This window comes from Sciurus vulgaris, assembly GCF_902686455.1.
Source record: "Sciurus vulgaris genome assembly, chromosome: 1".
Taxonomy (NCBI): Eukaryota; Metazoa; Chordata; class Mammalia; order Rodentia; family Sciuridae; genus Sciurus; species Sciurus vulgaris.
In genome coordinates, this window is record NC_136461.1 from 2,347,528 (window position 1) to 2,373,635 (window position 26,108).

Consider the following 26,108-nt stretch of genomic DNA (forward strand, 5'->3'; position numbering starts at 1 on the left):
GTGATGCGCGAGGTGCAGCAGGGCTCCTCAGATCCCGGCTCGTGACTGTGAGGGGAAAGAGGGGGCTGGGAAGTGAAGTGTGCTCAACTGTTCCTGTAAAGGACGAGCCACCAGGGAGCAAGGGACTGGCGGAGAACTACCTGAGTGGAGAACTACCTGAGGTGAATTTGACTTTTAAAGGAGCCACAAATTGAAGTCTTGAGTTTGATAATTTGGGCCGATCAGTATCTCTGAATCTCACCTATAAATCTGCCTGTGCCAGTGAAACGCCAAGTGATGGAGGGCAGAGCTGGGCCCCCAGGGACCTCAGTCTGACTTCAATGCCCATCAGCCCGGGGCACTAATGAACACAATGGCCTCGCTCTTACTTTTTTTTTTTTTTTTTTTTTTTTTTTTTTTGTGGTGCTGGGGATCGAACCCAGGACCCTGTGCTTGCAAGGCAAGCACTTTACCAACTGAGCTATCTCCCCAGCCGCTCTTGATGTGTATTTAAGACGAGCCCATCAGGGGCTGGTCCAGCTCTAAACTGCACTTAGATGCCTCGGAACCCAGAATCCTTTAGCAAGGAGACATGGTGACTCAGAGGAAGCTCATGCTAGCCTCAAGCCAGGGTGGAGAGGTGGGCAGGGCACTTACCCAGTGTAAGTCCCCTCGAGGGCTGGATCCTCCGTGTTGTGCCCCAGATAATGGTCAATCAACTTCTCCCTAGAGGTCTTCAGGAGAAAAGCATCTGCTTGGAACCTCAGCACACAGGTACAACATGAAATTCTAACTTCACGAAAATTTGATAGAAAGGTCAGCAAGATGTGGCGATCCTACTCTTTGGGAGAGAGAGCTAAAATTCTGAAGTAAAAAAAGTTATTAGACTACAGCCACTAAAATTATCTGACAATGATTCACTCTATTTATAAATATTTAAAAAATGACGCTTTCTGTGATGAAAATAAATGATCCCATTTGAAATACATTTTCTTCCTTAGGAATTAAATAGCTCCAACTTACAACATTGCTTTCATCACCAAAATCTGCAGGGTCTCCAATGATATTTACAGCAACCAAAGCAACCTAAGGAAAAGTAAAATCAGCAGAAATAAGTATAAAATGTTTGAGAGGGCTTCCATCCTTTATAACAAACTGACGTAAGACTCATCAGATGGGGAGATGAGGCGTACCAAAGTGCGTTAACTGTGAAGGTTACCCTATCACACAGAAAACGAATTTTTTGTTTTGTTTTGTTTTGTTTTATTCATACCAGGGATTGAACCCAGGGGCCTTAAGCACTGAGCTGCTTCCTCAGCCTTTTTATTTTTTATTTTGAAAGAGGGTTCTGTTAAGTTGCTGAGGCTGGCTTTGAACTTTCGATCCATCCTCCTGCCTCAGCCTCCCAAGTTGCTGGGGTTTCAGGCGCAGCTCAACATCATAGATTTTTAAATTAATTATGTAAATTGGCATTTGAAAGCTGAATCAAGTGGTTATTTTAACTGTTTAAAACTATTAGCTAAACACTCCTAAAGTTATCACAGCCTGTATCAAACTCAAGGTCGAGTTCAGAGGGCATAACCATATGATAAATTAAGACCATGAAAAGAAAACAGATGAACTTGGCTGAGGTCACTGGGTCACTGATCCTCACCGATGGGGGAGGAGGCATATTCCCATCGCTATCCCCATCACTGAAAGTCATGGCGGGCTCAGTGCCTAAGCAGGGTGTTACCAGTGAACACAGCAGATGACAGGGACCAAGCAGCAGGCATCGCTCTCAGCCTGCTGCCAGGTCACACTGCTGCTGGCCCAGAGCTCACTTCCAACTCACTTGCTTGGTATGAAGGTGTGATTCCTTGGTATGCTCGTATTCTTGGAGGGGCAGGGAATGCTGTAATTATTTGTGTCAACAAGACTGCTTTGAACACAGTTGATTTCTAATTCATTTATCAAAAGAAAGGGTGGGTGGAAGAGGACCAAGAATGAGCTGCTGGGGCTGAGAGCCTCTACATGGGCCCTGTCCCCAGGGTTTGCCTCTTCTCTGTCCAGAGGGCTCATCCAGAGCAGTGCTGTCTGACAGCGGGCAGTGCTGGCTACACAGCCACTGTGTTCTAGCAGGCACACTGAAGAAATGAGAAAGGTGGGGGTGGTTTTTGCCAAAATATTAACCCACCGCATGCAAGTGATGTAAAAACTTCCATGGACTCTCTTACATTCCTTTCCATCCTGAGTCTAGAGGGCTATGGTCACACATTAAAGGTCCTTCTTAGAAGATTAGAAGAGAGGCTTGAACACCCAAGTGAGGACGCCTGGGCAGGTGTGGAGGCGGGTGTACAGCTGCAGGTGCCGTGCGTTGTGCTTACCTGGTTATAGATGTTGTACTTGTTGACATGGTTCTGGTGAAATATCAGCTTAAGAAACTGCCCCACTGCATCCACGTACACCGACTTGAGCTCGCGGGCTTTGCAGCCAGTCTTCTGGTTATCGCAGAGGGAGACATAGCTGAAAGGCAACACCCAGCACTAACTTGAAATCAAACTGCCTCTGGCTCCTGCTGCTCAGCAGGCTTCAAAAAAAGCTAAGCTTGGGCTGAGCAGCCTAGGAAAGCCCCAGATTCTAGTTAGTGTTTCTGAAAAGCTCTCTCCCTGCAAAGCAGAATTGGCTGCAGGCATCAGTAGACATGATCACACAGCAGTTCTGCCCACCTAGTACCAGGCAGGTGTTAGTAATGCTACATGGGACCAAAAGTAAGGGGAATTCACTAGTTCTTAAGAGTTCTGAGGTAGAACTGGTCAGACTAAAAATCACCATTAAAATTTTGCATTTCATTCTTACCCAAGTCTCCGAAATCGCTCTGCTTGATAGGGTACAAAATATTCGGGCAAGCTTTCGCTGATGTAGAACTCGATTTTGCTCGAGATCATGTACTGGTGTGCAAGCAGCTGCAGCTTTCTTATTCGACACCTCTCTACCATCTGAAGGACGATTTCTTGCGGGAACTGGCAGAATCTGAAAGCAAACGCACCTTTGTTTTTCTGAGGCACGACTGCAGAGTCCCCAGATGCTGAGCTTCCAGTCGCAGCAGGGGAACCCATGGCCCTGTGGACAGGTGGCCACAGGGCTCTTCTTGGAGCTTTCCGGGACAGAGCTGAAGGCTGTCTTGGGGTGGTCCATCTGCCAGTTGCCCGGCAGAAACACTACTCCTGGCAGCTGCACCCATGGCTGAAGGGGACCTGAGGTTTACCATGGAACAAACGAACCAATCTCCAGAGGCTACAGTGGTGGGCAAGGTGGAGCCCAAGGCTTTTCCACAGGAGTCAAGTTCTTGATAAACCCCCTGGGTCACCACCTCAGCATGGAACCTTCAGGAGGGACTTGGTGGAGGAAGCTGGTCTCTGGGTGTGTGGCCCTTGGAGGGGAAGCTGGAGCCCAGCCCCTGGCCCCATCTTGCTGCTTCCTGGCTTCCATGACCTGGACAGGCTCCTGAAGCCTGTGCCTCGGCTTGCTTCACCACAGGCCCAAAGCATAGGGCTGAGTGACCTCTGAAATTGTGAGCTAAAATAAACCTTTCTCCCTTTGAGATGGTGCTTTCCACAGTGATGGAAAGCTGACAGATCAACCTGGTCATGGGATCTGAGGGCCTGCCACAAGTGCACAGTGATGTAGGGAGAAGCCCAGCCTTGGTTCTTCTAATTTTGCTCAGAAGTATACAACACACGAAGCCGGTAAGTGAGAAGCGATCAGAGAGCCAATCAGCCAACATTGACTTCTCAGGGCACTGACTGGTTGGGACGGTGGACACAAGTAATGCTTAGAGGCAGCAAGGACCTACATTAGCCAGCAAGCACGCAGCGGACAGGACCATGGGGGTCCCCAGGCCCATGAGTGAAGGACACTGAGGGACAGGGTGGTCAGGAGTGCCCAGTGCCCTGCAGGTGTGCCTTCCTGTCATCGACACAGCCCCACCCCCTGAAGCCTCCTCTGAGGCCCCACATCTCACCCCGGAAATATGCAGACGGGCTCCACCACCCAATGCAGCAGCTTCCTGCCGTGTGCCCTCAGGTCCATTTCCCTGCAGTGGGCAGAGCCAGCCCTCTGAGGACCTGGCATCTGAGACTACCTCTCTGTTCCCCTGGCCAGCACTCACATGACACACACAGTCCAGAAAGCCCCAACTCAAGAGCACATCCATGACTGTGTCCCTCTCTAGGGGTCCCCATTCATTCAAATGTCACGCTGCCTGCAGCCACCACTGCCTTCTCGAGCCCTTCTCCCTGTGCCACAGCCCACAGGTCACCCTCATGAAGGTCACTCTGTACTTCCCAGTGCCAAGGGCCACATCTCCCCCTTGGCTGTGACCTTGCCCGGCCACACCGTTTTCACGTTGCTCCAAGCCTTCTGTTTGGCCCAGTGTCCCCAATGCACCCCTTCCTGGTCCTCCCACCTTCCCAGCTCCCTCCCCTAGGTCCTCACAGTCACGGCTTTGGAAGGCACTGCTCGTGAGGGAGCCTCGCCTGGACACTGCCGAGTGACCCACAGCCAGTGGAGAGCCACAGCTCCACAGACATCGAGAAGGCGTGCAGTGTGGCGGGAAAAAGCACCCCGACCCAGCTCCCGCCTGCCCACAGCTGGACCCAAAGGTCCAGGCCCATCCAGGCCTTGAATGTGGACTCCTCTGGTCTCCCAGGTTGTTGGGATTACCAGTGTATGGCATCGTACTCTGCCAGACCAGCAAATAAACAGACAAAAAGGAAAGAATCCCATCACAGAACAAGATACATCACACTGCTGTACAATGTGACTATCTTGTAGCTCATGATGTCCAGGTTACTGAAAGGCATCCACTGCTGCTGAGGAACCCACGCTATCGCCCAGCCCGCCTCACCTTGGGGACCTCCACCCACTGACGGTCGGTGCATGGATCATCAGTTCTCGGGCACTGAAGCCATCCTCGTGTCCAGAGGAGCTGACCACGACAAATCCGATCTTGTGGGGCATCCTGCAGGCTTGGGCTGTTTAGAACAGGAAGACTTCTTTAAGGAATCCACTAACCCCTGAGGTGTCAGTTCATGCTTGGCTGGTGCACACTAGAGTTCACAGGGCGTTCGGACTTCTGTTGCTTTGCAAGAGTCCGGTTTTTCTGTCTAATGCTTTTCTTTGGGGGTGGTGCTGAAAATCGAACCCAGAGCCTGAAGCACACCAGGCGAACGTGCTGTCATCCCAGGCCTGTCAAACACTCTTCATAGACACTTCTGGTTCTACTTAAAGTGCCACTTAAGTTGCCTTGACCTTCCCCCAAATTTGAATTTACTCAAAAAGTTTGACCTGTACTGTGGACTGAACTGTGTTCTCCAAAGACATGTTCAGGTCCTGCTTTTGCTAGCTGTAAATGTGACCTTATTTGAAAATAGAGTCTGTATAGATGTGACCTAGTTAAAATGAAGTCCCAATGTGACTGGTCCTTTGAAGAGGGGAGAAGGGGCTGGCAGTGTAAGACAACAGCAGAGCACTTGCCCAGCATGTGGGGGTCATGGGTTTGACTCCCAGCACCACAAACCAAGAACACACGCACACTCAGAAGGGGAGAAGAGACAGACACACAACGGCAAGAACACCAGGGGACAGGATGCGGGCAGAGGTGGGAGCAAGCGTCTACAGCCAGGGAATGCCAGGGGTTGCAGGCAACCACTGAAGCTGAAGGGCAGATCCTGCCAGAGCCTCCAGAGGACATGGTCCCGAGGGTACCCCAACATTAGACTAAAGCTCCAGAATGAATTTCTGTTGCTTAAGCCATCCAGTTTGTGAAACATTCTCATGGTAAAAACAGAAATTATTTGCTAGGGTGGGAACACATTTCCTCTTTTCTTTTGGTTAGGAAACCACTAGAACGATGTTAGTTTTCAATAACACTAGCATAGTAATGATTGCTATGTGAAACCCCCAACCAGGAGGAAAGCAAGAACCCCAGACACACCGTGCACACAATGCACAGCCTGGCTGGCTGGCTCACAGAGCATCTAAAGCACCAGCCCAGTGACTGCTGTCATGGCTTCCAGGGAGCCTGACCTTGACCCTGACTCAATACCACCTGGAAGGTGCACACTGTGCTGTTTATTTTTGCAGTATGGCACTGATGACCTCCTTGTTGAGAACAGTGCCCTGGGCCACTGTCCTCTGGTGATGCTACCTACTGGGACCACCTGTACTGGGCACTTTGCCAGCCTCCATCAGTCTGTGAACTCCTTATCCCTCTACAGTGAGGGGCTCAGGGAGGGGAACCTGAGTGGACCGCTGAGACATTCCCAGGACGGAGCTGGAATTTCTGGGGAAAACATTAAAAACAGCAGGACACACCATTATTAAAAAGCCTAGTTTTACTTTACACAAGCTCCCTTTAGGATGAGACAGCATATTAAAGTAAAACCAAACTAACCATTATTTCATTATTTAATGAAACACCAAAAACAAAATGGCTGCATGATTCAGTCCAGTGTCTGCTGCCAACCCTACTGCATTCCAGGGTTCCTGGGCCAGAACTGTGCAGCCTGAGGCGCCTCTACGATCTGGGTGACCTACCAATCCTAGGTCACTGAGCTCTGAGCCCGGAATTCACGGTTCCTTTGACCATGACACCTTCCCTTACCACTCCCTGTCCAACAGAATGTGGAGTTTTTCTTTTCTATCCTAGCCTATTCCAGACAGCTAAAACTGCCTGGTCTCCTCATCTGGAGCAACTCCCCTTTAGCTCATCCCTGCTCCTGCCAGATAAACATTCCACCAACCTGGCTGTGGTCATCTCCCAACCCAAGAACTCTCAGTGGGCACCCATATAGGTATTAAGGGGCCAGCTCAGCTCCAACTCACTTGCTTTCACAATTCTTACCTGTAGTCTTGAATTCTAACATCCAGTTGAACTTAACTAAAGGGAATGGTCCCTCAATCCTTTGATTGTCTTTAAGAGCAGGGCCTGCCATTCCCTATTCAACTTGACAACAGCATTTGTACTCAGGCAGTACAGACTAAGTCACTGATCTTAATCAATGCACTCCATGGCAGCACCAAGACTCACACATTGGACTTTTAAGTCCAAATACAAGGGTGCCTCACTATAACGTGTTACCCCAATAAACCCAAGACAAAGCACTGGCACTGGAGAAGCAGGCAGGAGGAAGACATGGCTACTTGAAGGCAATGCTGCAGCCTTCGTGCGGGCATCTGAAAAGCCTGAAGACCTTTGCGTAAACATTCAAGTGTGCATGAGAAGATTCTAGGCTCTGTAAGGTTCACCACTGACTTGGAAAGAACCACACTTTGTTGGATCTTACTGCCGCTGGTCTTCATCAGAGGCAGGTGGGATCACTGCAGCACAGGCAAAGTGCCAGGTGACATTTCTCCCCGGGCCCAATTGCTCTCCTGCTCCCTATACATAACCTCGAACAGGCAGGATAAGCTATAAATTAAACCGAAACTCAACTGAGCAACTTCTTTTCGTTTTCTTTTTGTCACACAATGAAATAACGATTTTGGGTCAAATAACTGTAAAGACAGAAGGGGCTTCAGAGAAATCTGACACTTAAGTAATTCCCGCGCCCGCCCCTCACCAAGACCAAAGGTGAACCTATGCTGGGCCAGAACCACGTTCTTCCATCTCTGGGCAACCGGCCCCCGTCCGCTCCACGTGCGGCGCCGCGCCGGCGCTCCCGCAGGCCCTGGCAGGACCCCGCCGGCCTCGCGGCGGCCGGCAAGCGCAGCGCAGCGCGGTCGGGAGCCCCAGCGAGTACCTGCGGAGACGCGCGATGCCGGCGCAGCGGCCCAGGCCGCGGGGGCCGGAGGGACGCGGCCCGCGGGTTCCGGACCTGCGCGGGCTGCAGCTCCCTCGTGCGGAGCTCGGGGGGCGCCGCTGCCGCCGCCGCCGGCCGCCCCCAGCCCCAGGCCGCCGCCGCTTTGGTGGCAGCCGAGGAGCAGCCCGGGCCGCCTCCGCCCAGCGCCCGGGCCGCAGCCCCGCTCTCATGACAACCGGGCCAGCCGCGCCCGCGCGCCTGCGCGCCTGTCTCCTGCGCCTGCGCCCCAGCCTTCTGCGCCTGCGCACGAGGCAGGCCTCCGGTTCGGGCGGTGCCCGCGCCTGCGCACGAGGGCAATCCTCCTTTGGGGCCGCACCTGCGCTTGCGCACGATCCCTCGCGAGAATTCCGGGGCTTCTCTGCGGAGCGCGCGGTGTCTGGCTTGCTGAGATCCTCACAGGGATGTGCGCTGTGCTCAGCCAGCCCAAGACCGTCAGGCTGCGGGCCTTGTGCAGCGCGCAGAAGTTCGGCGTGGCGGGCCGGAGCTGCCAGGAGCTGCTGCGCAAGGGCTGCCAGCGCTTTCAGGTCAGCAGGGGCTCGCAGAGGCTGCTGGCTACTGCGCGAGGTCCAGGAGCGGCCAGGGGAGCGCTAGTCAGCCGGGGATGGGGCCCAGGAAGGCCGCACCTGACGCCCGCTGCACCTGGGGTCGCGCGGCATGCCCTGCCCGGCGCTGCGGGGCGACCGCGTCACTCCGCTCCAGCCTCCTCTTCAGCAGAGCGAAGGCCCCGGGTACTGCCGTGGAGGCAGCCCAGCCACGGGGGCACCATGCTGCTTTCCCCCTGGTTGGGTGTAGACCCACCTCGGGTCCTTGTGCACGTGGGCGGCGGAAGAGAAGTTGCCGGAGTGGTGCCGGGACCAAGTCCCGAAGACTGGCAGTGCGTGAGGCTGTGCGCAGAGTGGGTCCCCGGCTCCGGGGACGCACTCAGGCACCAGTTCCGAACAGGCTCGCGTTTTACGTGTCCTTGAGGAATTCGTTTTAGAACGGCGAATCCGCACTGCAGACAGCTCCCAGTTGGCATGTCTCAGCACCCTGGCGGTGATGCCAGGTTGGACGTGCACCCAGACGGTCCTGAACTGGGGTCCTGAACAGCTTGTAACTTTGGTTTGGGAGACCAGCAAACTGCAGCCCTGCCTGCGCTCACCCCTAAGCGTCCTGCTCCTCCTGCTCCCCCAGCTCCCCGTGCAGGGTTCCCGGCTGTGCCTGTACGAGGACGGCACCGAGGTGACCGAAGACTACTTTCCGGGCATCCCCGATGACGCCGAGCTCGTGCTGCTCACCGAGGGCCAGACATGGCAGGGCTGTAAGTGGAAGCACCTTGGAGATGGGCGGGAAGCCGCACTCTGGGTGCTTAACCCGAGGCCCAGTCCAACCGGAAATCAGCCTGGCGAGGATATTTGGTCAAAGGTACTGAGATGCAAAGTTCTCAGTCCTCTTTCTTAGGAGCCCGGTTTAGTTGTCATTTAAAAAAATTTTTCATTTTAACTGCTAACTGGCAGGGGCTGGAGGCTACATATTGGTGGGTAGTGGAGCCAGAGAGAAAGCTGTGCAGGCCACAGGTCTTGCTTCTTTCCACGGGGCAGGGTGGGGCTCACCTTTGCTCCTGCCTGTTTTCTAGTGGTGTTTGCTGAAACATTGTCTGCAGGGCTTATGTTGGGGACTGTGTTATTGGGACACTTGCTCCAACTGGTGGTTCTTGAGGGGTATCTGAATTGAAGGCCCAGGGTGTGATTCTTAACTGGGTGGACAGAGAATCTGCACTGTTTGTGTTACAACCCAGCATGGAGAGTTTCTTACCCCTGGTGGAAGACACGGTTGAGTACCATTTCTCTGGGAGGTTCATCTGGCTTTTGTGCAAAGGGGACAGTACTTCAGGAGATGGGTGCCCCTGGAAAGATGGGGTGCTCCAAGGGGCTGAGTTAGTCCCACCTCCTCCGCTGAATAGCAGAGAGAAGCTGAAGTGTTTGTCCATATCTCCAGGCTGCAGGGGAGGGGGCTCAGCTGCCAGCATGGGGGGTGAAGCATCAGGATAGTCACTGTGAGGCCACTTGGGATGGCCCTTTGTGGGAGGCGGACACTGGGCACCACTGGATCTTTTCTTCCCTGGTTCAAACAGTGTAACAGGCTGCTCTCTGTGCCCACCCACCTCCCAGTCTTTGTCTCTCAGCCTCTGACTTTCTGTTCTCTCTCTACTTTATCTGCCTCCCTCCACCAAGACCTTTTCCTAGGTAGACTTTTGTAAAGAAATGTTAAAGTTTTTTTTAAAAGAGTGATTCTCAGGAAGTTGCATAGATAGGAAGGTTCCATGTACCCTTTACCACCTGTCCCAAAGTCACATCTGGCATGACTGTAGTATAGCATCTAACCCAGGAAGCTGATGCTGGGGCCATGTTTGTGTTCTACTCTGTTGACTCTGGAAGTAGCTCCCACCCGTCATAGTCCTCCCTGGTGCTGCCCTTTTATGACCTGCCTGTCCCCACCTATTGCAGTCATTGCCCTTGGTGACCACTTGGAGGTCTGTCTCCCCAGTTTGTCATTTCAAGGATATGGGATGGAATCATGTGATGCATGGCTTTCTGTGTGGGTGTTATTAACTCAGTGATGGGCGTCCGTGGCTCGTGCTTCATTGCATGTCTGGTTTACCACAGTCCCTTTCACCATGCACCTGTTTGGGGGACACAAAGCTGCTATGGTTAATCATGCCCAGGTTTTTGTGTGGACATATATTTTTGTTTCTCTGGGAAAAATGCCCAGGAGTGCAGTGCTAGGTCACATGGCCAGTGTGTTTTGTTTTTAAAGATAGGACTCTCCCCTTTTGCCACTTGTATTTATTACTGTGCCAGAGGTGCCACGCTAGGACAGATGAGGGAACAAAGGCCCTAGATTGGAAAGGAAGCCCCAGCCCTCAGCTTGCAGATGTGCAGTGTTGTACACAGAGATCCTCAGGGAGCCGCTACGAATCCTAGGACTGACACTCGGGCTCAGCAGGTTGCAGGTGTGAGAGCGATACCCAAGCCAACGGTGTTTCTGTACAGGTACAGAGAGCAATCTGAACATGAGACTAAGAAATGATCTAGTTTATAGTGGCATCAAAAAGAATAAAATACTAGGGATAAACATAATGAGAAGTATAAAACTTGGGGCTGAAGCTGTAGCTCAGCAGTGGAGTACTTGCCTAGCACATGTGAGGCACTGGATTCAATCCTCAGCACCACATGAAAGTAAGTGCAGGCATTGTACTCATCTACAACTAAAAAAAAAAAAAAAAAAAAAGTTAAAAAGGAAGCATGACATTCAAGCTCTGAAAACTACAGAACATTATCGAAAGAAACTTGAGGGCCGGGGAGATAGCTCAGTTGGTAGAGTGTTTGCCTTGCAAGCATAAGGCCCTGGGTTTGATCCCCAGCACCAAAAAAAAAAAAAAAAAAGGTCGGAGTAGGTGGAAAACAGCCCATATTTATGGATCAGAGAAACTTGACATCATTAAGGGGCAGTACTTTCCAAATCGATCTTCAGATTCAGCACAGTCCCCATCAGAATTCCAGCCAGGTTCTTTATAGAAGTTGACATAGTGATTCTAATTTGTGATTCATATGGAATCACCGGGGACCCATAGTAACCTAAACAATCTTGAAGAAGAATACAGGATGACCCACACTTACTCAGTGTAACCAAGACCAGGGTACCAACTCTGGGCTGAACGTACAGATTCGTGGAATGGAGAGCCCAGAAGTAAACAGGTGGTCGCTATTTTGACGGATACGGAGAGTGTCAGTGGGGAAAGGTCTCTTCAGCACAGGTGTTCATGCAGAATGAACGTAGTGCATGCAAAGATCAATTCAAAATGGGTTTGCAACCTAAGTGTAAGAACCAAAACACAAAACTCTTAGGAAACAGGAATAAATCTTCATGACCTTGGATCTGGCAAAGGATTCTTAGGTGTGATGCCGAAACCATGAGCCACAAAAGGAAAATCAGATTGGACTTCATCAAAATGAAATATTTCTGTGCTTGAAAGGACACCAGCCAGAGGGGAAAGGGGACCCACAAAGTGGGAGAAGGTATTTGCAAACTCTCTGGGGTAATACACGTTTAAAAAGCTAACTGTAGTAAAAAGACAGCTCCTTTAAAAGTGGGCAGTGGTCTGTAAAAATATTCCTCCAAGGAAGATACTTGAAAAGTCACGAAGTCCCTGAAAAAATGCTGGGCAGCATTCATCCTTGGGGAAGCACATGGTGGCCTGCCCCGAGGTGCCCCTGGACCTGCAGATGGATGCTGGGGGGAGATGGGGGAACGGGAGCTCCCGCACACCTTGGCATGGTGCAGCCCCGGGAAAGCAGCCCAGCACGTCCTCAGAAACCACTCTGTGGAGGACCCAGCAGGAAGAAACACCCACACAACTCGAGTGTGAAAGTCCTCAGCTGCACTGCCCACAGTGGCCGAGGGTGGAAACGGCCCAGCTCTCCCTCTGCACAAAGGGCAGCTCCAGGTGTGGTCTGTAAGCAGCGGGGCCTGTGCAGGACCTGGGACATGGCACCTGACAGCAGCCTGCTACAGAGGCCACATGAGGATTCCCTTCACATCACTGCCCCAAACGGGTGTCTGGGGGTACAAGACCGAGGGGGTTAGAGGGAGAGAGGTTGGCAGCTAACGGCATGGGGTGTCTTTTGAGATGAGGAGAGTTCTGAGAGTGACCTGAGTTGGGTGGACAGCCTGGACGCTTCCAGAGCCAGGTGCGTACCTAGGGAGTGGGGGGTGGTGAGGAGGGATCAGATCTCAGCGAAGCTGTTGAGGGCGCGGCAGCTCTCAGTGCCCTGGCGTGGCTGCGGGGTGCCTGGCCGCCTGTGCAGAGACCATTCCTCCGTGGCCTGCTGGCCACTGCGGTCTTCCTGGCTGACAGGTGAGGTGCCCCACGTGCTTACTTGCTCCCTGTGGTTTCTTTTTTTTTGGGCCCCGGGGATTGAACCCAGGGCGCTTTACCACTGAGTCACATGCCAGCCCTTTTTAAAAAATATTTTAGAGTCAGGGTTTCACTAAGTTGCTTAGGGCCTCACTCGGTTGCTGAGGCTAGCATTGAACTTGTGTTCCTCCTGCCTCATCCTCCTGAGCTGCTGGATTACAGGTGTGCGCCACTGTGCCTGGTTGCCTCTGGGTTCTTGTCGAAGTGTTTATGTTTTCTGTTCCTCTCCTGGTTGGAGTTCTTGCTGAGTTTTGAGGGCTGCCCCTGGCATATTCTGGATGTGAATCTTTATCAGGCACTTGGTTTGCAACGTCTGCTTCTGTTCTGTAGCTTTTTTTCTTGTTCTCTTTAACTGCATCTTTTGCAGAGCAAGATTTTATTTTTTATGAAGTCCAATTTGATGGCTGTTGCTTCTCTGCTTCTGCCTTTGGGGTTAAGTCTAAGAAACCCCATTGAACCCTGGGCCTCAGGTTTCCTCCCGTAGGTAAGGGGTCTTGTGGATTGGTTTTGAGTACTGAACCAGGCTTGGCTCCCCGCTTGGCCATGCTGTGCTCCTCTTTAGAATCACCAAACCCTGTTGGAAATGTTTTGATAGGGCCCGCGGTAGGCGGTTTTCACTTGACCCTGAGAGCTTATGGGAGAGCTCACTGCCCTGGGAGTTGTGGCGATTTCCATGCCAGGGTAGGAGGTCTGAAGAGGGGTCTCCAAGGAAGACCCTCAGAAGAGGGGGTTTGGTTTGGAAAAGAGGAGGCCAGAGGGAGAGCAGGGTGCTCAGGTGGCGCTTCCATTCTGTGACAGGCGTCCTGGCAGGAGAGCACACGTGGGAGCTGGTGTGTGGTTGGCTACTGGATGTGGCCGGCCAGGCCGAGGGCCGAGGGCTGGGACACCTTGAGTCTGAATCCAGCAGTCCCCAGGCGGAGAGACTGGAGCCTGCCGCGGTTGGAGCTCGAATGTCCCCGGAGGCTCGTGTCGAGGGCCTGGTCCCCAGTGCAGTGGTGTCCAGAACTTTGGATCAGATCAGAGGGCTCTGACCTCCTCAGTGGGTTGGTCATTGGGTTTACGACTGAGTGGGCTCCCGGGAGGTGGTGAGAACTGATGGAGGCAGGACCGTGGGAGAGAGTGGGTCCTTGGGGGTCTCTGCTCCGTGGCTGCCATGAGGAGACAGCCCTGCTCTGCCAGGCCCCCTGCACCACCATGCTCTGCCTCACCACAGGCCCAGAGCGATGGAGCCAGCTGACCGTGCACTGAAACCTCTGCAACTGTGAGCCAGAAGAAAGCTTCCCTCCTTTAAATTGTTTTTCTCAGGTATTTTGTCACAGAAATGGAAAGCTGACAGATAGCCTCTTCTCTGACCAGGGCCCGACATGCCTTCCCTGGACTGAATGCATTTCTTTGTCCCCTGCTGGTCGCAGATGTGAGTGACATCCGGCGCTTCCTCAGCGTGTTTCATGAGCCACATGCCAGAGTCATCGAAGCTGCACGGCAGCTGCTTTCGGACGAGAGGGCCCCATTGAGGCAGAAGCTGCTGGCCGACCTCCTGCACACCGTTAGCCAGAACATTGCGGCCGAGACCCGGGCCCAGGACCCACCTTGGTTTGAAGGTGTGTGGGCTGAGGAAGGGCCCAGGAGAAACTGGGGTCTGCATTAGGCCCTAGTGGCCCCTGCCCAGGGCTGGTGTGGCCTTCAGGGAGGCGGGACAGAGTGTGCTCTTCTGGAGCCTGGGGTACATGGGGAAGGCACCTAGCAGAGGCTCAGGAGAGTTGGGCAGCGACCGGGCAGCCTCTGGCTGGCCTTTGGAATTCATTACCCTTAAAAAATTGAGGTGAAATTGAGTGCAGCGTAGAGTTTACTGTCTTGGCTGTTTGTGAGTATGGTCCTCTCCCAGTGTCTATGGGGGATAGTTTGGTTCCAGGACTTTCAAGGGACCCAAATCCAGGGCTGCTGAAGTCCGTTGCAGAGATGGGTGTGTGTGCCTTAGCCACTCAGGCCTCATACTCCTCAGTCTCCCTGAGGCTGTGAGCCTGAGGGACGGGCCCTGCAGAGAGCCCTGGTGTGGTAGAGAACCACGAGAATGAGTCCCTATGATCCCGCCGGATGGTTTCTAAACACGTGGGACCTGTGGTTGGCCGAATCTGCAGGTGTGGACACCATGGCGTCCAGAGTCTGGCGGCACTGAGTACCCCGCTCTCACTCTGCAGTCGCTGCCATGTCGCTCTGGGGCCCTGGCATCCCATGCCTGTTGAGCGCTGACCCCAGCCCGACGCCCTCCATCCTCCTTTGCATCTGGCTGACGGCTCCTGGGGCCTTCCGTGGGTGGGACCGTGCGGTGTGCTGCTGGCAGCATGCTGTCCCCAGGGCCTCCCATGGGTGGGACCGTGTGCCGCCTGCAGCACGCTGTCCCCAGGGCCTCCCGTGAGTGGGACTGTGTGACGTGCCACATGCAGCATGCTGTCCCAGGGCCTCCCGTGGGTGGGACTATGCGGCGTGCCGCCTGCAGCACGCTGTCCCAGGTTCACTGTGGCAGGATTTCCTTCTTAAGGCCGAGCAGTGTTGTGCTGTGCACGGGTGCGTTTGGTTGACTTTCTGCTAATGCACACTTGGGTCGCTCCTGCCTTTGGGACTGGCCTTTGAAGCCAGCTGGAGGCGGCCTCAGGAGCCTGCTCCCCTCCTGGGAAAGGAGGGCTGTCGGGGGCCCCAAGCAGAAGCCCTTCATGGTGTTTGATGCCTTGGAAGCCAAAGCCAGACGAGGCCCTGCATGCCACCACCAGCTGTCCTCTAGCTGAGGCTAGCTGACCCCAGGTTCTGCCCTGCTTGGCCGGCAGGTCAGCAGGGCACAGCCAAGAGACCCTGGCTGCCCTGGACTCTGGGGGCTCTTCTTTGTCCTTGCAGGCTTGGAGTCCCGATTTAGGAATAAGTCTGGCTACCTACGGTACAGCTGCGAGAGCCGGATCCGGGGTTACCTGAGAGAGGCAAGTGCTTCCTTGTTCAGGCCAGCTGTGCTAAGGGCTCTGGGCCCAGGGTGTGGGCAGGTTGGGGGAGGCCACCCCTCTGCTGGCCCAGGTCTCTGCACCTCACTTCTGAGGCTGCCATTGTGTGCCCAGGGTGCCAGAGCCCGGATGGAGCCCGTGGCTGGGGTTGGCCACCTGCTCCTCCTTGGTTTTGGGTGGACGTCCCCTGCTGATGAAGAGCAGACCTGGACGTGCTGCCTGTGTGGAACTGTCTGGCTGTGACCCCTGTGGAGTCTCCAAGATCGCTGCCCCTGTGCTGCACCTCTTGTCTGCCCACCTGCTGCTCCGGCCCAAAAGGGGCAGTCACTTTGAGCCCCCTCACACAGACCAGCTTAAGCATGGGTTTCTTCCTGGGTGACCAGGGAGTGCCAGGGCTAGTGCCAGGGTGGGCAGGCTGAGAGGGTGCCCAGAGTGGAGTTCATTGCTTGCCCACTGTGAGTGGTCTAGTCGAGGCGTGAGGGACCAGCAGTCTGACCACAGGCGTGGGCCACCCCCTCGTCTGTCCCTTGGCCCTTGCTCAGTCTTGGTCTGCGAGCCTTGGCCTTCCTTTCTGGAGGCAGAGCCAGCTCCGCCCTGCATGCTGCCTTCCTGTCTGCACGGCTTCTGCCTCACACTCGCAGGTTGGGGCTCATGCCTGCCCCAGTGCCGTGCCACATGGGTGGGCTCCCTGTGCCCTGTGCCTGCCTTGCTGGGCGGCACAGCATTGCTGACGTGTGCCCTCTCCTGGCTCTGCACTGCCCAAGGTCTTGGTGACTACCTGTCCCCGTGTTCCCAAGGAATCCACTTCCCTAGAGTGGCACCGGCTGGTCCTGGTGCTTTCTCTCCAAGCAGGAGAGACCTGGCCCTTATCATGACCACTGCTGGCCTGTCCACAGGGAGGTGGCTGCTATCACTGTGATCTTAGTTCTCATCCAGCTTGGTGGTCAGCATCACCATCACCTCCAGGTCACAGGCTCAGAGCTATTTCCCAGCATGGGACAGCTGAGCAGTGGTCAGACCCTCTGACTGCAGGACTGAGTTTGGGCAGGGTCTGGTCTGTGTGACCCGAAGGGCAGGTCTCTGAGGACCTCGAGGGGTGTGGGAGCCTGATGCAGGCTTTGGGACGGGTGCCTGGGCTCAGTGGGCCCTCGGCTCTCGCAGGTGAGCTCCTGTGCCGGAGCGCTGGGTGCAGAGGCTCGGGAGGAGTACCTGCGGATCCTGGGTTCCATGTGCCAGAAGCTTAAGTCCCAGCAGTACAACGGCAGCTACTTTGACAGAGGAGCCGAAGCCGGGAGCCGTCTTTGCACGCAGGAAGGTTGGTTCTCCTGCCAGGTGAGTGGTGTCCTTCTCCTGGGTCAGCCCTGGTGGCCTGAGCACAGCCCTCCTGGGGTGAGGGAGGAGGAGTCGAACCCTTGGCCTGCCTGGCAAAGCCCGTGAGGAGGTGTGGTCCTCACCCTCAGCTGGGAAGGCAGGCCTGTGAATAGCACTGAAGGCACATTCTCACCCCAGGACTCGGTCTGAGACCCTCTGGCCTGGGCAGGGAGCGGGTGGGAGAAAGGCGCTCCTGCTGTGGCCTGCGCCCGCCTTCGTGCCAGCAGCCTCGCTGTCGGTCTCTGGGTGGCGGGGTCCTGGCAGGCCAGGGTGTGCGGAAGGCACCAGTCAGCCTCACTCCCTGGTGGGGGCGTCGGCTGCGAACGCTCTGGGCTGCACAGGTGTGCACCCCAGGTTCTGGCCAGGCCTCCTCCTGGACACTCAGACATACTGAGAAGCATCATTTCACAGGGGTCTGGAGGCCGGTGACGCAGGAGGGTGAGCGTGTCTGTGCATGCCTGTGCCTCCCGCCTGCTGCTGTCCCGGGGTCCCTCTTGGGACCTGTGAGGCACGGTTGCACCTTGAGTGGTAATGGCCTCTGGGGCATGACACACCTCTGGGCCCTGCTCTTGCCATCTGCAAACTGCACATGTGTGGCCAGTGAGTCCCCACACTGGAACCTTCCTGCTGGCATTCTGTCAGCAGAGCTGGATGGCCAGGGTAGCCTCTGACCACCGGAAAGATCCTTGGTGCCCTACTGGGTAGCTCCTTGCAGGCAATGGATGGCGATGATATGAACGTGCTCCTTCCCAGCTGGCTGAGCATGCCGACTCCCAGGGAGCTCACTGCACCGTTCGCCAAGGACTCACTGTGTACCAGGCACTGTGCAGCATGCTGAGGACTCAGAGCAGCCACTGCCTGTTCCGTGCCTGTGAGCAGGTTCCAGAGTGGTGGGAGGTGGGAGGTGGGAGGCGTGTGGAGAGGCTGGGCAGAGGTGGCTGAGTGCTGGGTGCTGGGAGGTGCGCAGCGGGGCAGCGCAGCCACAGTGCTCAGCAAGAGTTCCATAGATGCCTGCAGTGCTGAAGGACCCAAGTGCCAGCCCTGGGAAGGTGGGAGCTACTGCTATGGTGCTTATAGCCAGGCGCCTGAGCCTCTTGGAGGTCACAGGGAAAGACCGAGAAGCCTTGCAGAGCATGCAGAGGGAGCGCCACGGCCGTGTGCTCCTGCTCACCACTGGCTGGCCATGGCCCTGGAAGGTCAGCACCTTCCCCTCCTCCCAGGAGGTGGGGGCAGCTGTGTGTGGTCACAGTGCCACGGAGGAGCTGAAGAAGACGGGTCTGCCCATTGTGGAGACGTGGAGGCACGGGATAAGATGCTGTCTCTGGAAGCCCCGACGCGACTAACTTGACCCCTTTGCAAACTCACCAGATAACGTTAGGGGCAGTGGGAAGGGAAGGAGGTGGCTCCGAGGGCAGAACTGTTCTGCCCGCAGCAGGTGCTCCCTCCACCAGCAGGCTCCTCCAGGGGCGGAGACCAGCGGAGGAGGAGCCTCACGTCCTGGCCTGTTCTGCTGCTGCAGGGCCCCTTTGACCTGGATGGTTGCGCCTCGAAGCACTCCATCAACCCCTACAGCAATCGGGAGAGCCGGGTCCTCTTCAGCACGTGGAATCTGGATCACATGTGAGTCTGCGCCACGGGGACCTTCAGGAGTGCCTGATGCTGAGACCTAAGCTTGGGGAGGAGTGCAGCCTGGGGGGGCCGCCCTGCCGATGGGCGTGGGCGGCCCTCTGGTGCTTGGGCTGCTCTTGTGTGCTTGCTGTGCTGCTCAGGTCGGATCCAGAGAAGCAGCCCTGGTGTGTGCCCTGGAGGCTGCTGGACAGACAGGTGCTGCCTGCTTCAGAATGTGTGCCTGACACCTGCGGGGGCCCTGGTGCGGCCTTTGCACCCCTCCCTGCGACCCAGTGCTGGGCTCCGCCTGGTGCCACATGCGGTACCAGAGCTGGTGCACTGAGCGTCGTTTTCCGGCTCCTTTTTGGCAAGGACTCTTCCCGAGTCCTGGAGTCCTTGGTGGTGCTCGGGTACAGACGGACGTCTTTGTGGCTGGCTTGTCTTTAGTCCTCTGCTCTTTCCTCACAGCAGGTCGCAGCTGTTGGTGTGCTCAGGGAGGAAGTCCTTCTCACCTGCTTGTCACCAGGACTCTCCTCATCTCTGCCGGTTTGCTGGGCTCTTTCTGACACCAAACTTCCACATGTGGCTCTCAGCCGTCTGCCTGCTCTCGAACTCTTGGTTATCTATTTGGGGTGGCAACGCCGCTCTGGGGACACAGCCCAGAACAGATGCAGATGGTGGTGGCAGAAGGCCGGGCTTGAGCCAGTGACGGTCCCAAAGGACCCGCTGCAGTTTCAGTGTCAGTGTGTCTCGTAAGATCTGCGTGCTTACGGTTAGGTGTGCTGTGTTTTAATTAAAAGTGTGGATGTACGACCGGTCATTAAGAAGATGGAGGAATGCTGATCTGTCTGCCCTCCCCAAACCGTAGCCATGGCCCCACCCTGATGTATGGGGCTCAGGACCAGGTGCACACGCGTACGTGTGTAAGAGCTGGGAAACAAGCCTCCCTCCGGCTCAGGGAGCCGCAGGTTGGAGAGGAATGGGGCTTTTCAGAGGTCTGGAGCAGAGGTGCCCACGCAGCAGGGCGTCCATCCCTGCCCCTCCTCCCCAGCTCCTGCTGGGGCTCCCCGTTCACGACTTTGCACCTCGTATTCTGAGGAAGGTGTCAGGCGCTGTTTCTTGGCACGGGTGTAGTGCAGCCCTGGAGCTGGGCGTCGGTGGCTCTAGAGGTCTCAGTTTTCTTCACTCTCGACGCACGAGTCAACAGCCTCTGGTTTCCAGAGACATCTCTGTGGTGTGTCAAGCCTGGTCCTGTCCCTGCCGGTCCTGCCTCACGGCCCATCCGCTGTGACTGGCCGAGACACCTCAGGGGCACGCTCTTGCTGCGCCCTTGCTGGACCCTGGCCCAGCTCCCCGGCACCTCCGCACTCCCCACGTGCTGGGAGGCCAGCCGTTGAGGCTTTTGTTTTTGTCCAGCTGAGACTCCTGCGCTGGCCCCGCAGCGGCGTGCTCTGCCGACCGTGAGCTCGGGGCACTTGATGCCCGAGTCCAGGACAGTGTTGGTCCACGGTGGCTGTGTGCTTGGCGTTTGGAACATTTGTCGCATGGATGAGTGGGTTGAGCTTGTCTCAGCTGCCTCACTCCGGGCTCCCTGCCCATGCACCCTCTGCACTTTGCGGGTCTCACTGTGCTTTCCGTTGCTGCCCTTGGGTGTGTGGCACGCAGGTGCTCAGTCCTGTCTTCTTGTGGCGCCCCGCGGTCCCTTAACACCCACAGTCGACGTCGCTGCCTGTGCTCTCCGCACGCTCTTCTCCTTTGGGCCACTGTTTGGCCAGCGTCCTGTACATCACCTGGGGACCAGCTGCTCCTCAGCCTCCTGCGCTGTGTGTCTCATGCTGGCCTTTGCTGCCGATGGAGGTGGCCTGACGCTTCTCTATCGAGGTGCAAGGAGTGGACCCGTCTTGCACGTGTCTGTCACACACTGAGTCCTGTCGACAGGCGTCTGCCTTCAGTGCCTGAAGAGCGATGCCACTGTCCCCTGGCACCTGCCTCAGTGGCGTTGGCTCGGCTGGTCTGGCTTTCTGCCTTCTTGCTGGTGGTTTCAGTTCTTTCTCCTAAAAATGATGTGTCCGGTGTGCTTCTTCCCCTTGGCTCTGGCTGGGACGCGTGCTCTTCGTTCCGGAGGAGGCTCTTCTCCAGTCTTGGGGAGTTGCCGTGCGTTTCTTAGGCACCCGGTGGCTGAGTGTCGGGCCTTCTCGTTCTGCCCTCCTGGCGCGGACTGCTCTTTCACGGTCCCACCCTGCGGTGCTGCGCTCGGCTGCTTCCTGCTGTGTGGGCTGAATCGCACCCCAAAGGTCACACTGGAGCTTTGTCCCCCTGTGTGCCTGCATCTCTGCAGATAGGGTCACGGGTGGGGAGTGTCACTCAGCAGGACGTGTCCTTTGAGGAAGAAGATTGCCGGTCTCTCGCCCATGGTGAGAAGCTGGCTGTCTGCAGCAGGAAATGGCCCCTGACCAGGAAGACCAGGCCTGGGGCTTTGGCCTTGGGCTTCCAGCCCTGAGAGCTGGGCAGGACAGTCTGCAGGTCAGCTCCACCCCCCGCAGTCTGCGGCAGTGCCCTTCCCCCTGGCCCTGCGGCTCCACGCTGTCCCGCCTGCCCTCTGTGGATCATGTCCTTCTTGGAAGCGAGTTTAGGACTCTTTAAAAAATACGCTTGTTTTACTGCAGAGTTCTCATGGTTTCTCTCCCCACTCCCACTGTCCATTGCAAGCATATTCACCTCGTGGTCGTGTGGCGAAGAATCAGCCTTCTTCAGAGAAGGCTGGCACGTGTTCCGCACCCTTGGAATGTCCCGCCTGGTGCTGTCTTTGCTTACCTGGGGGCATGGGCCACAGATAGGGTAATGGTGTGATTTGGGGTGTAACCAGCCTGACCCCTGGAGGGACTGGGGACTGGGGTCAGCTGTAGCTGTGTGAAAGGGCCCAGCAGACCTCTCCTGAGGCTTGGGTGTGTTCCCGGGTGGCACTGCTGCAGGCGTGCCCGGCTGGAGGAGCGGGTCTGCCCTGTCTGCCTCCTCCCTGCTGACTCAGGTTGTAGCCTCAGCCGTGGTGACCCAGAGCCACGTGGTGACCCAGAGTAGTGTCCGTGGGGCCGGGAGTCCTCTTAGTAAATCACCGAGTTGGAGGGTGGTCCCAGGATGCCCAGCACCCTCAGGGACTGCTCAGCCAGACAGCCTGGGGGACGACGCTGCTTGTCCCTGTGCTTCTGCTGGCGGGCGCCTCCCTGGGCACACCCCGTCGGCCTCTGGAGCCTGTGCACTCGTTCCCACGACACCAGGGCTTTCAGTTCCTGGAGCAAGGTCACACGGTTCCGTCTGCCGTCACCCAGTCCGTCGGAGTGTTCATCTGGACTTGGTGCCCATGTGGCAGCCTGAGGCTGGGTGACTGGGAGATGGGTACAGGCCACACTCTGGCACCTGCCCTGCATGCCCCTGCCCCTCCCCTGATGCTGAGTCCAGGTGTGACCACATGACCTTTGAAACAGGACGCGGATATTGCCTGACAGGTGCTCACGGGTCAGGACTTCTCCTCTTGGACCATCCTTAGGGATGCAGGTCCATCTCGGAGAAGGGCCCAGCCCCAGCTGACCCTCAGCAAGTGTGGCAGCCCTGGGAGGGCTGGGCAAGGCCAGTAGGAGACCCTTCACCTGGTTGAGGGGCGGCTGCTGCGTGGTATGGACAACTAATGTGGCGTGGCCTCCCTTCCTTCTGCCCAGAGCCCTGGGCACAGCAGAGGCCCCTCCAGGCCCGTTTGATGGCTGGCGCGCAGTTTGCTTTCGTGGGTCAACAGGGATCTCTGTTTCTGGCAGCTGTAGAGTCCCCTTTTCCTGTTGCTTTCACGAGTTACTTTTCTCAGCCTTCCCGGTTGTAGGACGAGGACACCTCGGTGACCCTTGGCCCGTTTGCTGTGGTCCCAAGCTCCATCTCCTAACTGGACACCCGGCGTTCTCTTGAATTGTTCTCTTGAGTTGTTTGCTTATAAGTGAAACAGATTTACACAAAGTAATGACGTGTTTTTTTTTTTTTTTTTTTTAAAAAAAAACAGATATGTAACATTAGGACTAGAAAGAAACATACTGAACCCCATCCCCCTGGGCAGAGAGGCGGAAATGAGGTGGGAGTCAAGGGTAACTTTAGCTTAAGGTCATTTTAAAATTTCCTGTTTTGGGGTTCCATCTATACTAGATGAAGTGAGACCCCTCCAGGTTGCTGGTGGCGGCTGGTGGTGACAGAGCATGATCTGCTCCTTTCCCATGTATTCTTTTCAACATTTTTGAACAGTGCCTACAAATCAAGAGCAAGACAGGTGTGCTGGACAGGCCTGGCCCACTGATGACCCAGGAGTCCGTGCTGGGCTCCTGCAGTGACACTGAGCCCCAGCTGTTTCACTGCCATGTGGTCCTTCTGGGAGGGTCCCGCTGTGGTACCTTTAAAGGTGCCTTTACAGATCAGATCCCACGCTGGTCCTTCCCGGAAGTGGCCGGGCACCATACATTCTAGAACAGCAGGGGAGTAGAACTGCACCAGGTCTGGGCCACGGCGCCCCGTCAGCAGGTGACCGCCTCTCACCTGGCTTTGCAGAATCGAGAAGAAGCGCACCATCGTGCCCACGCTGACTGGGGCCGTCCAGGAACGGGGCGGGAGAGAGGTGGACTGGGAGTACTTCTACGGCCTGCTCTTCACCTCGGAGAACCTGAAGCTGGTGCACGTCGCCTGCCACAAGAAGACCACCCACAAGCTTGAGTGCGACCCCGGCAGGATCTACAGGTTCCAGAAGAGGACGCAGAGGCGGCGGCCTGCCCGAAAGTGCCGGTGACCCAGGTGCTGAGTCCTTCCCCCTCCACAGGGCCCAACTGTGCCCAAGAATAACGGGTGTGATTCTGTGTTTTGTCCTCACTCCACAGCAGTTTCTGGGAAAAACTTCTAGGAACTTCTCCTACTGTCTGATTTTAGTGCAGTTCTGATCTCTCTCCTTTGCCAGTGGACACCTTTGGGTGCTCAGTGGGCATTTGTGGGCTTCTGGCTGGCACGGAGTCATCTTGAGCTCTGGGCTTTGGTGCTGTGCGTGCCCCTAGCAGCCTCCACGCTCACACCCCGCCAGCTGGGCCTGGCTGCTCCTGTGCCTCAGCTTTGTGCTGGTCTCCATTTCCACAGGAAAAGGCAGTTAGTTCCGTCTTGACCCTTCTAAAAGCCCCAGAGAGAGGTGTGCTGTTTCTGGGGTAAAACGTCTGTGCTCCATAAAGAACTTGCAGGGTGTTTACTGCTGTGAGTTATTTAAAATGGCAAAAAGTGGGAAACTTTCCAAATGTCTCAGCAGGGATAGCTGATCATGGCATTATGTTGTCATGCAAGGTTGCTTTTTTTAGGTAAAAAATGGTCGGGTATCATTAATTTCATGATTCAACCTAACACATACACAACACAAAACTGTGTAGTAGCTTGAAGTGTTTGTGAGATAGATAAATGTTCTTGCGTAGACATGGAGGCGGCTGAATGTACAGGCAGCTGGCTGTGCAGAGAAGGACCTGTTGGTTTTTTAAGTATGTGTAGGAAGCTGGATGCAGTGGTGCATGCCTGTAACCCTAGCAGCTCAGGAACTGAGGCAGGAGAACCGCAAGTTCGAGTCCAGCCTCAGCAACTTAGGGAGCACAATTTCAAAATAAAAAAATTTTAAATGTGGGGGGGAGGGTGGGTCTCAGTGGTTAATAAGCACCTTTGCCTTAATCCCTGATGGAAAAAAAAAAGAGGCATGTGCGCAGATGATCTGAGAGGAAACAGCTGCGTGGCAGAGATCCTGGGGACGTGACAGGAGCAGGACTGCGTGACAAAGGCTGATTTTTATCATGACTTTGTAACACTTGAATTTTCTGAAATGTGTTTCATAACGTTTCATGCTGTACTTTGTAAAGACATACATTTCATAATGTTTGGATTTTTTACATTCATACCATCAGAAAGGCAATAAAGATGTCTCTAAAATGTCAACAGCTTGTGCTCATTGGGAACGATGAAAGTAACGCTGAAATAAGAGGCCGAGGGTTTTGGATGGCTGACCCTGGTGACTCCATCTGCACAGAAATCCAGCACTGTCTTGGAGCAGCCTGCCTGTGTGGAACTTAAGAGGGGGTCCCTCCCTCTCCCCTGGGCACGCGGAGCACTGTACCCCGTGTCTGTGTTGAGAGGTTTCTAGGAAGTCCCCTTGAAATAACGTGGCCTCCTGTCACTGTTGGGTCAGGCCCGCATGCCAGGTGCCGGCAGCCGGCCTGGGCAGAAGGCATCACAGGTCTGAGTGCACTAGTGGCTTCTGAGGTTTGTCTCTTGGGTTTAGTCTGCATATTCTGATGTTCCTGCAGTGGCCCTGCGTCTGCGAGCACAATGGCAGGAACTCTGCCCTGGGTCCATTTGCTCCAGGGGGCCCTGCCTGATTCCGGTGCTGTGTGCTGTACATGGGATGCCTGTGCAACTCTGCTTCCACTCCACAGTGACCTTCAGGGACATGGGTGTGCCGTCTCTGCCACCTCAACCCTAGAAGCCATCTAGTTGCCACGTGAAACACCACCTTCAGCTTCCAGGGCCGGCTCAAGGTGCATGGCCAGTTGGAAAGGGCCCTGTGCAGGACGGGTGTGGGCTGACCAGGGTGCTTCCACCTGGGAGCCCTGTGAGTGCAGGTCAGACGGCGAGTGAACAGGGCAGCCCCGGGAAGGGTCACGCCTCCCAAGTCACACTGCTGGCACTGTAAGGACATGGCTTCTGCAGGCATACTCTGATTCAGGACAGTGCCACTTGGTAAAGTTCACTTAACAGGAACAAGAAACTGCTCAAATGTGAAGCAGCTGTCACTTCTCATAAGGGTGCTATTATTAACTGTCACTAATGCAGCAATCTAAAGATGTGAATTATTTTCCCTGGCCATCAGAAAATGACTATACAAACAAGTTTCAAATTATATTTAGTCAGTGAGTAAATGGTAGAATCTTCCCCAGCAGGTGAGGGGCATGCATGGCAATCACAGCAGAAGCAGGAGACAGTGCAGGGCACTCCTTACAGAGAGGGCAGCTGAAGGGACCCTTGTGGGGCCTGTCTCCTGCTGACTGACCTGCTGTCATCACTTCCTGCACTCAGACAGCTGGCAGCGGACAGGCAGCCTGGCTGCACCCAGGCAGGACTGGCCAGAAGCCCAGATACGGAGCTCCTCCTCACGAAGCCCTGTGTTCTCCCCAAGGGTCCGCACCAGGGGACCCAGGCTTCCTCCTGGGTGCTCTGCTGACCCCGGAGCACCGCTGAGAGGAAGAGGCGGGAGAAAGCCCCCCACATGGCTGCTTTCCTTTGTCCCCTGGTGAAGATGTCACCAGGCACTCCGCGATA

The 26,108-nt window shown here is 55.5% G+C and overlaps 2 protein-coding genes across 9 annotated transcripts in view; one reads left to right on the plus strand and one right to left on the minus strand.

Moving 5' to 3' along the window:
• The window catches only part of CEP104 (centrosomal protein 104), a 28,894-nt gene extending 20,868 nt beyond the window's left edge, over nucleotides 1-8,026 (minus strand). The window contains exons 1-6 of one of the 2 annotated variants that reach the window (XM_079149040.1): nucleotides 7,764-7,913; nucleotides 4,868-4,994; nucleotides 2,818-2,991; nucleotides 2,346-2,484; nucleotides 1,003-1,065; nucleotides 637-713 (exon numbers count right to left, since the gene is read on the minus strand). In XM_079149040.1, the coding sequence (XP_079005166.1) occupies nucleotides 637-713; nucleotides 1,003-1,065; nucleotides 2,346-2,484; nucleotides 2,818-2,991; nucleotides 4,868-4,980 (566 nt within the window). In that variant the 5' untranslated portion in view covers nucleotides 4,981-4,994; nucleotides 7,764-7,913. Of the gene's footprint in view, nucleotides 1-636; nucleotides 714-1,002; nucleotides 1,066-2,345; nucleotides 2,485-2,817; nucleotides 2,992-4,867; nucleotides 4,995-7,763 lie in introns of both variants that reach the window. The other variant, XM_079149041.1, reaches the window with a different exon arrangement.
• Nucleotides 8,027-8,127: 101 nt separating this feature from the next.
• DFFB (DNA fragmentation factor subunit beta) lies at nucleotides 8,128-24,728 on the plus strand. 7 transcript variants are annotated; one of them, XM_079149132.1, is made up of 7 exons: nucleotides 8,128-8,347; nucleotides 8,997-9,123; nucleotides 14,193-14,381; nucleotides 15,670-15,749; nucleotides 16,929-17,099; nucleotides 18,658-18,758; nucleotides 19,218-19,694. In XM_079149132.1, the coding sequence occupies exons 1-7, from the start codon at nucleotides 8,225-8,227 to the stop codon at nucleotides 19,453-19,455; spliced, it is 1,029 nt and encodes a 342-aa protein (XP_079005258.1). In that variant the 5' UTR covers nucleotides 8,128-8,224; the 3' UTR covers nucleotides 19,456-19,694. The 7 variants fall into 7 exon arrangements, 5 of the variants coding, with proteins under 5 accessions (XP_079005258.1, XP_079005260.1, XP_079005259.1 ...); XM_079149134.1 differs by lacking the exon at nucleotides 19,218-19,694 and adding an exon at nucleotides 23,325-24,728 and having other exon boundaries at nucleotides 8,129-8,347; nucleotides 8,997-9,167; nucleotides 14,120-14,381; XM_079149133.1 differs by lacking the exon at nucleotides 19,218-19,694 and adding an exon at nucleotides 23,325-24,728 and having other exon boundaries at nucleotides 8,131-8,347.
• The last annotated feature ends 1,380 nt before the right edge of the window (nucleotides 24,729-26,108 follow it).

Excerpts from the sequence above, each read along its gene's own strand:
- DFFB (XM_079149134.1), top strand. The coding sequence starts at position 8,225 with ATGTGCGCTGTGCTCAGCCAGCCCAAGACCGTCAGGCTGCGGGCCTTG. Across the intron at positions 9,168-14,119 it reads GGCGGGAAGCCGCACTCTGG|GCCTCTTCTCTGACCAGGGC; the intron begins GTGCTTAACCCG and ends AGCTGACAGATA. Across the intron at positions 14,382-15,669 it reads GGACCCACCTTGGTTTGAAG|GCTTGGAGTCCCGATTTAGG; the intron begins GTGTGTGGGCTG and ends TTGTCCTTGCAG.